General features: G+C 51.3%; 1 protein-coding gene across 7 annotated transcripts in view; it reads right to left on the reverse strand.

Moving 5' to 3' along the window:
- Positions 1–2,398: 2,398 nt before the first annotated feature.
- Positions 2,399–9,442, reverse strand: part of pgm2 (phosphoglucomutase 2) — a 40,025-nt gene continuing 32,981 nt past the window's right edge. For 2 of the 7 annotated variants that reach the window (XM_055922061.1, XM_055922063.1), the window contains exon 11: positions 6,197–6,506. In XM_055922061.1, coding sequence (XP_055778036.1) covers positions 6,219–6,506 — 288 coding nt within the window. In that variant the 3' untranslated portion in view covers positions 6,197–6,218. Of the gene's footprint in view, positions 4,415–5,056; positions 5,701–6,196; positions 6,507–8,316; positions 8,647–9,442 lie in introns of those variants that run through there. The other 5 variants (XR_008759404.1, XM_055922060.1, XR_008759405.1 and 2 more) reach the window with 5 other exon arrangements.

The following is a 9,442-nucleotide window of genomic DNA, read 5'->3' on the forward strand; positions in this document are numbered from 1 at the left end:
GGGGATATTCAGCCAATGACCAGGTCTCTGACCATCACTCCCCAGGTGTCTAGGAGATATTCAGCCAATGACCAGGTCTCTGACCAACACTCCCCAGGTGTCTAGGGGATATTCAGCCAATGACCAGGTCTCTGACCATCACTCCCCAGGTGTCTAGGGGATATTCAGCCAATGACCAGGTCTCTGACCATCACTCCCCAGGTGTCTAGGAGAGTAGGGATATTCAGCCAATGACCAGGTCTCTGACCATCACTCCCCAGGTGTCTAGGAGAGTAGGGATATTCAGCCAATGACCAGGTCTCTGACCAACACTCCCCAGGTGTCTAGGGGATATTCAGCCAATGACCCGGTCTCTGACCAACACTCCCCAGGTGTCTAGGAGAGTAGGGATATTCAGCCAATGACCAGGTCTCTGACCAACACTCCCCAGGTGTCTAGGGATATTCAGCCAATGACCCGGTCTCTGACCATCACTCCCCAGGTGTCTAGGGGATATTCAGCCAATGACCAGGTCTCTGACCATCACTCCCCAGGTGTCTAGGGGATATTCAGCCAATGACCAGGTCTCTGACCATCCCTCCCCAGGTGTCTAGGAGAGTAGGGATATTCAGCCAATGACCAGGTCTCTGACCATCACTCCCCAGGTGTCTAGGAGAGTAGGGATATTCAGCCAATGACCAGGTCTCTGACCAACACTCCCCAGGTGTCTAGGGGATATTCAGCCAATGACCCGGTCTCTGACCAACACTCCCCAGGTGTCTAGGAGATATTCAGCCAATGACCAGGTCTCTGACCAACACTCCCCAGGTGTCTAGGAGATATTCAGCCAATGACCAGGTCTCTGACCAACACTCCCCAGGTGTCTAGGAGATATTCAGCCAATGATCAACACTCCCCAGGTGTCTAGGGATATTCAGCCAAGTACCAACACTCCCCAGGTGTCTAGGGGATATTCAGCCAATGACCAGGTCTTTGACCATCACTCCCCAGGTGTCTAGGAGATATTCAGCCAATGACCAGGTCTCTGACCAACACTCCCCAGGTGTCTAGGGGATATTCAGCCAATGACCAGGTCTCTGACCATCACTCCCCAGGTGTCTAGGGGATATTCAGCCAATGACCAGGTCTCTGACCATCACTCCCCAGGTGTCTAGGAGAGTAGGGATATTCAGCCAATGACCAGGTCTCTGACCATCACTCCCCAGGTGTCTAGGAGAGTAGGGATATTCAGCCAATGACCAGGTCTCTGACCAACACTCCCCAGGTGTCTAGGGGATATTCAGCCAATGACCCGGTCTCTGACCAACACTCCCCAGGTGTCTAGGAGAGTAGGGATATTCAGCCAATGACCAGGTCTCTGACCAACACTCCCCAGGTGTCTAGGGATATTCAGCCAATGACCCGGTCTCTGACCATCACTCCCCAGGTGTCTAGGGGATATTCAGCCAATGACCCGGTCTCTGACCAACACTCCCCAACACCACATCACTGAGTATCACTCTTCATATTTTCAAGCATCATGTTATGGGTATGCTTGTCATCAACAAGGGAGTTTTTTTAGGATAAAAAGAAAAGGGAATATAGGCAAAATCCTAGAGGAAAACCTGGTTGTCTGCTTTCCAATAGACTTGGGAGACAAATTCACCTTTTAGGCTGGGTTTCTGTACAGCACGTTGAGATATCAGCTGATGTACAAAGGGCTATATAAATACATTTGATTGATTGAATAACCTAAAAACACAAGGCCCAAATCTACACTGGAGTTGCTTAGCAAGAAGGCATTGAGTGTTCCGGAGTTGCCTAGTTACAGATTTGACTGTTCAACAACCAGCTTGAAGAATTTGAATAATGAGCTAATGTTGTACAATCCAGGTGTTTAAAACTCTTAGAGACTTACCCAGGAAGACTCCCAGCTGTAATGACTCTTAGAGACTTACCCAGGAAGACTCCCAGCTGTAATGACTCTTAGAGACTTACCCAGGAAGACTCCCAGCTGTAATGACTCTTAGAGACTTACCCAGGAAGACTCCCAGCTGTAATGACTCTTAGAGACTTACCCAGGAAGACTCCCAGCTGTAATGACTCCTAGAGACTTACCCAAGAAGACCCCCAGCTGTAATGACTCTTAGAGACTTACCCAGGAAGACTCCCAGCTGTAATGACTCCTAGAGACTTACCCAAGAAGACTCCCAGCTGTAATGACTCTTAGAGACTTACCCAGGAAGACTCCCAGCAGTAATCGTTGCCAAGGCGATTCTAACATGTATTGACTCCGGGAGCTGAACACTTGTGTCATCGAGTGTTTTAGTTTAAATTAATTTGTAATAAATGTTAGTTCCCCCCCCCCTACACACTTTGAGAGAGTATTTTGTGTAGATTGTTGACCAAAAAAAATAAAGACAATTCAATCCATTTTATTTCCTCTTTGTAACAACAAAATGTGTAAAAAGACAAGGGGGTGTGAATACTGAAGGCACTAATATACACAACAACTGAAGTATTGTAGTAATGTGAATAAATTATAGTTAATAAGTGATCAGCATTACTGGACAGTCACTACCTTCATGGGACTTGTATTAGTTGTTGTATACAGTGTTACAGCATTCACCCCACAATGCAAAGGGCATTTAATGTTAAACAAAATAATAATAAGTAATCAAAACAGAAAATCAGAAAGTATAAATCACTTAGTAGGTGGCCTGGAACGCACCCGTAATCTGACAGGACTATAACACAGGCTCTGGAACGCACCCGTAATCTGACAGGACTATAACACAGGCTCTGGAACGCACCCGTAATCTGACAGGACTATAACACAGGCTCTGGAACGCACCCGTAATCTGACAGGACTATAACACAGGCTTTGGAATTTACACAGGAATGACATAATTAAAAACTCATCTCTCGTTTTACGTTTTAAAATTGACACATTCTGTTTTTCATATTACACATTTTAAATATCTATACTCCAGGCAGATTGCAGTCAAAAGTATTGGTGGATATTACAAATTAATTACTATTACAAATTAACAGGTTTTTATTTTCAAAATCACATCTTTCTTGTTGTTGTTGTTGAAAGGTTACGCCGTAATGGTTACAGAGGAGGCTGGTTATTAAGGAGGAGCAGTAGAATCAGTATTATAAAAAACAATTTATTTCACCTTTATTTTAACTTGGCAGGTCAATTAAGAACAAATTCTTATTTACAATGACGGCCTACCACGGGCCGAACCCGGACGACGCTGAGCCAATCGTGCGCCGCCCTTTGGGACTCCCAATCACGGTCGGTTGTGATACAGCCTGGAATCGAACCAGGGTCTGTAGTGATGCCTCTAGCACTGAGATGCAGTAACTTAGACTGCATCACTTGGGAGCCCAGTAGTAGGGTTGGAGTTAAAACCTACAGGAGGGTTTCTCTCCAGGAACAGGGTTGGAGTTAAAACCTACAGGAGGGTATCTCTCCAGGAACAGGGTTGGAGTTAAAACCTACAGGAGGGTATCTCTCCAGGAACAGGGTTGGAGTTAAAACCTACAGGAGGGTTTCTCCAGGAACAGGGTTGGAGTTAAAACCTACAGGAGGGTTGGAGTTAAAACCTACAGGAGGGTGGTATCCAGGAACAGGCTTGAGAGCCCTGAACTACAGTTAGTAACCCTGGGTGTTAGGTCAAATACACAGCACTCCAGCTAGTAGATAACACGTACAGCTCCAGATACAACTGATTAAAGACGTCTAGAATGTGTGTGTTCTAGAATGTGTGTGAGGTCTACAATGTGTGTGTGTGAGTTCTAGAATGTGTGTGTGTGAGTTCTAGAATGTGTGTGTGTGTGAGTTCTACAATGTGTGTGTGTGTGTGAGTTCTACAATGTGTGTGTGTGTGAGTTCTAGAATGTGTGTGTGTGTGAGTTCTACAATGTGTGTGTGTGTGTGAGTTCTACAATGTGTGTGTGTGTGAGTTCTAGAATGTGTGTGTGTGTGTGAGTTCTAGAATGTGTGTGTGTGTGAGTTCTAGAATGTGTGTGTGTGTGAGTTCTAGAATGTGTGTGTGTGTGAGTTCTAGAATGTGTGTGTGTGTGAGTTCTAGAATGTGTGTGTGTGAGTTCTAGAATGTGTGTGTGTGAGTTCTAGAATGTGTGTGTGTGAGTTCTAGAATGTGTGTGTGTGAGTTCTAGAATGTGTGTGTGTAAGTTCTGGAATGTGTGTGTGTAAGTTCTAGAATGTGTGTGAGTTCTGGAAGAAGAATGTGTGAAAGGGAATCTTGATCAGGAAGTCAAACCAGCGCTGGTCTTTGTGTTACAAGCCACTGATGTGTGTTACTCAGGCTTGGACAGCAGGTTATTCTTCTGGGGCTGGAAGAAGTCCTCGATGATGGCATTAACCAAGGCATCTAACTCCTTCTGTAAACCTTTAACATCACTGAGACACAGAGAGAGATGGAGGAGGAGGAGAGAGATGGAGGAGGAAGAGACGGGAGGGAGGGGAGAGAGATGAAGGAAGAGAGAGATGGAGGGAGGAGGAGAGAGATGGAGGAAGAGAGAGATGGAGGGAGGAGGAGAGAGATGGAGGGAGGAGGAGAGAGATGGAGGGAGGAGGAGAGAGATGGAGGGAGGAGGAGAGAGATGGAGGAGGAGGAGGAGAGATGGAGGGAGGAGGAGAGAGATGGAGGGAGGAGGAGAGAGATGGAGGAGGAAGAGAGAGATGGAGGGAGGAGGAGAGAGATGGAGGGAGGAGGAGAGAGAGATGGAGGGAGGAGGAGAGAGATGGAGGAGGAAGAGACGGGAGGGAGGGGAGAGAGATGAAGGAAGAGAGAGATGGAGGGAGGAGAGAGATGGAGGGAGGGGAGAGATGGAGGGAGGGGAGAGATGGAGGGAGGAGGAGGAGAGATGGGAGGGAGAGATATGGAGGAGAGAGAGACGGGAGGGAGGGGAGAGATGGGAGGGAGGGGGGATGGAGGAGAGAAAGGAGAGATTGGAGGAGGAATGAGAAATGGAGGAGGGGTGAGAGATAGAAAGAGTTAAGTTTCACATCTGCTACAGCACTGCTGTGTGTGTTTTATACCTGTTGCCGGGGGCAGCACACAGCTCAGTGTAGTATATAGTGTGTTTATACCTGTTGCCGGGGGCAGCACACAGCTCAGTGTAGTATATAGTGTTTTATACCTGTTGCCGGGGGCAGCACACAGCTCAGTGTAGTATATAGTGTGTTTATACCTGTTGCCGGGGGCAGCACACAGCTCAGTGTAGTATATAGTGTGTTATACCTGTTGCCGGGGGCAGCACACAGCTCAGTGTAGTATATAGTGTGTTTATACCTGTTGCCGGGGGCAGCACACAGCTCAGTGTAGTATATAGTGTGTTTATACCTGTTGCCGGGGGCAGCACACAGCTCAGTGTAGTATATAGTGTGTTTATACCTGTTGCCGGGGGCAGCACACAGCTAAGTGTAGTATATAGTGTGTTTATACCTGTTGCCGGGGGCAGCACACAGCTCAGTGTAGTATATAGTGTGTTTTAAACCTGTTGCCGGGGGCAGCACACAGCTCAGTGTAGTATATAGTGTGTTTTATACCTGTTGCCGGGGGCAGCACACAGCTCAGTGTAGTACTTAATCTTGGGTTCCGTTCCGCTGGTCCTCATGGTGGCCACGCCCCCGTTAGAGAAACTAAAGGTGACCATCTGACTACTGGTGGAGGAGGGGAGGACCTGGGGGGGAGAGATTAAAGTTGACCATCTGACTACTGGTGGAGGAGGGGAGGACCTGGGGGGGAGAGATTAAAGGTGACCATCTGACTACTGGTGGAGGAGGGGAGGACCTGGGGGGAGAGATTAAAGGTGACCATCTGACTACTGGTGGAGGAGGGGAGGACCTGGGGGGGAGAGATTAAAGTTGACCATCTGACTACTGGTGGAGGAGGGGAGGACCTGGGGGGAGAGATTAAAGGTGACCATCTGACTACTGGTGGAGGAGGGGAGGACCTGGGGGGAGAGATTAAAGGTGACCATCTGACTACTGGTGGAGGACCTGGGGAGGACCTGGGGGGGAGAGATTAAAGGTGACCATCTGACTACTGGTGGAGGAGGGGAGGACCTGGGGGGGAGAGATTAAAGGTGACCATCTGACTACTGGTGGAGGAGGGGAGGACCTGGGGGGGGGAGATTAAAGGTGACCATCTGACTACTGGTGGAGGACCTGGGGGGAGAGATTAAAGGTGACCATCTGACTACTGGTGGAGGACCTGGGGGGAGAGATTAAAGGTGACCATCTGACTACTGGTGGAGGAGGGGAGGACCTGGGGGGGAGAGATTAAAGGTGACCATCTGACTACTGGTGGAGGAGGGGAGGACCTGGGGGGAGAGATTAAAGGTGACCATCTGACTACTGGTGGAGGAGGGGAGGACCTGGGGGGAGAGATTAAAGGTGACCATCTGACTACTGGTGGAGGAGGGGAGGACCTGGGGGGGGAGAGATTAAAGGTGATCATCTGACTACTGGTGGAGGAGGGGAGGACCTGGGGGAGAGATTAAAGGTGACCATCTGACTACTGGTGGAGGAGGGGAGGACCTGGGGGGGAGAGATTAAAGGTGACCATCTGACTACTGGTGGAGGACCTGGGGGGAGAGATTAAAGGTGACCATCTGACTACTGGTGGAGGAGGGGAGGACCTGGGGGGAGAGATTAAAGGTGACCATCTGACTACTGGTGGAGGACCTGGGGGGGAGAGATTAAAGGTGACCATCTGACTACTGGTGGAGGAGGGGAGGACCTGGGGGGGAGAGATTAAAGGTGACCATCTGACTACTGGTGGAGGAGGGGAGGACCTGGGGGGGAGAGATTAAAGGTGACCATCTGACTACTGGTGGAGGAGGGGAGGACCTGGGGGGGAGAGATTAAAGGTGACCATCTGACTACTGGTGGAGGAGGGGAGGACCTGGGGGGGGGGAGATTAAAGGTGACCATCTGACTACTGGTGGAGGACCTGGGGGGAGAGATTAAAGGTGACCATCTGACTACTGGTGGAGGAGGGGAGGACCTGGGGGGGAGAGATTAAAGGTGACCATCTGACTACTGGTGGAGGAGGGGAGGACCTGGGGGAGAGATTAAAGGTGACCATCTGACTACTGGTGGAGGAGGGGAGGACCTGGGGGGGAGAGATTAAAGGTGACCATCTGACTACTGGTGGAGGACCTGGGGGGGAGAGATTAAAGGTGACCATCTGACTACTGGTGGAGGACCTGGGGGGAGAGATTAAAGGTGACCATCTGACTACTGGTGGAGGAGGGGAGGACCTGGGGGAGAGATTAAAGGTGACCACCTGACTACTGGTGGAGGAGGGGAGGACCTGGGGGGGAGAGATTAAAGGTGACCATCTGACTACTGGTGGAGGACCTGGGGGGAGAGATTAAAGGTGACCATCTGACTACTGGTGGAGGACCTGGGGGGGAGAGATTAAAGGTGACCATCTGACTACTGGTGGAGGAGGGGAGGACCTGGGGGGGAGAGATTAAAGGTGACCATCTGACTACTGGTGGAGGAGGGGAGGACCTGGAGGGGAGAGATTAAAGGTGACCATCTGACTACTGGTGGAGGACCTGGGGGGAGAGATTAAAGGTGACCATCTGACTACTGGTGGAGGACCTGGGGGGAGAGATTAAAGGTGACCATCTGACTACTGGTGGAGGAGGGGAGGACCTGGGGGGAGAGATTAAAGGTGACCATCTGACTACTGGTGGAGGAGGGGAGGACCTGGGGGGAGAGATTAAAGGTGACCATCTGACTACTGGTGGAGGACCTGGGGGGAGAGATTAAAGGTGACCATCTGACTACTGGTGGAGGAGGGGAGGACCTGGGGGGAGAGATTAAAGATGACCATCTGACTACTGGTGGAGGAGGGGAGGACCTGGGGGGGAGAGATTAAAGGTGACCATCTGACTACTGGTGGAGGAGGGGAGGACCTGGGGGGAGAGATTAAAGGTGACCATCTGACTACTGGTAGAGGAGGGGAGGACCTGGGGGGAGAGATTAAAGGTGACCATCTGACTACTGGTGGAGGAGGGGAGGACCTGGGGGGAGAGATTAAAGGTCACCATCTGACTACTGGTGGAGGAGGGGAGGACCTGGGGGGGAGAGATTAAAGGTGACCATCTGACTACTGGTGGAGGAGGGGAGGACCTGGGGGGAGAGATTAAAGGTGACCATCTGACTACTGGTGGAGGAGGGGAGGACCCGGGGGGGAGAGATTAAAGGTGACCATCTGACTACTGGTGGAGGAGGGGAGGACCTGGGGGGAGAGATTAAAGGTGACCATCTGACTACTGGTGGAGGAGGGGAGGACCTGGGGGGAGAGATTAAAGGTGACCATCTGACTACTGGTGGAGGACCTGGGGGGAGAGATTAAAGGTGACCATCTGACTACTGGTGGAGGAGGGGAGGACCTGGGGGGAGAGATTAAAGGTGACCATCTGACTACTGGTGGAGGAGGGGAGGACCTGGGGGGAGAGATTAAAGGTGACCATCTGACTACTGGTGGAGGAGGGGAGGACCTGGGGGGAGAGATTAAAGGTGACCATCTGACTACTGGTGGAGAAGGGGAGGACCTGGGGGGAGAGATTAAAGGTGACCATCTGACTACTGGTGGAGGAGGGGAGGACCTGGGGGGAGAGATTAAAGGTGACCATCTGACTACTGGTGGAGGAGGGGAGGAACTGGGAAGTGGGGGAGAAAGAGAGGTAGAGAGAGAGCGAGAGAGGTGGAGAGAGAGGTAGAGAGAGCGAGAGAGGTGGAGAGAGAGCGAGGTAGAGAGAGCGAGGGAGGTTGAGAGAGAGCGAGGGAGGTTGAGAGAGAGCGAGGGAGGTGGAGAGCGAGGTAGGTAGAGAGAGAGCGAGAGAGGTGGAGAGCGAGGTAGAGAGCGAGAGAGGTGGAGAGAGAGCGAGGTAGAGAGAGCGAGGGAGGTTGAGAGAGAGCGAGTGAGGTAGAGAGAGCGAGGGAGGTAGAGAGAGAGCGAGGGAGGTTGAGAGAGAGGTATAGAGAGTGAGAGAGCGAGGGAGGTGGAGAGAGAGCGAGGGAGGTAGAGAGAGAGCGAGGGAGGTAGAGAGAGAGCGAGGGAGGTAGAGAGAGAGCGAGGGAGGTAGAGAGAGAGCGAGAGAGGTGGAGAGAGAGGTGGAGAGAGGTAGAGAGAGGTTGAGAGAGAGCGAGGGAGGTTGAGAGAGAGCGAGGGAGGTTGAGAGAGAGCGAGGGAGGTTGAGAGAGAGCGAGGGAGGTTGAGAGAGAGCGAGGGAGGTTGAGAGAGAGAGGTAGAGAGAGAGCGAGGGAGGTAGAGAGAGCGAGGGAGGTTGAGAGAGAGCGAGGGAGGTAGAGAGAGAGCGAGGGAGGTAGAGAGAGAGCGAGGGAGGTTGAGAGAGAGCGAGGGAGGTAGAGAGAGAGCGAGGGAGATTGAGAGAGAGAGAG

This window comes from Salvelinus fontinalis, chromosome 5 (genome assembly GCF_029448725.1).
Source record: "Salvelinus fontinalis isolate EN_2023a chromosome 5, ASM2944872v1, whole genome shotgun sequence".
NCBI classification, from domain to species: Eukaryota; Metazoa; Chordata; class Actinopteri; order Salmoniformes; family Salmonidae; genus Salvelinus; species Salvelinus fontinalis.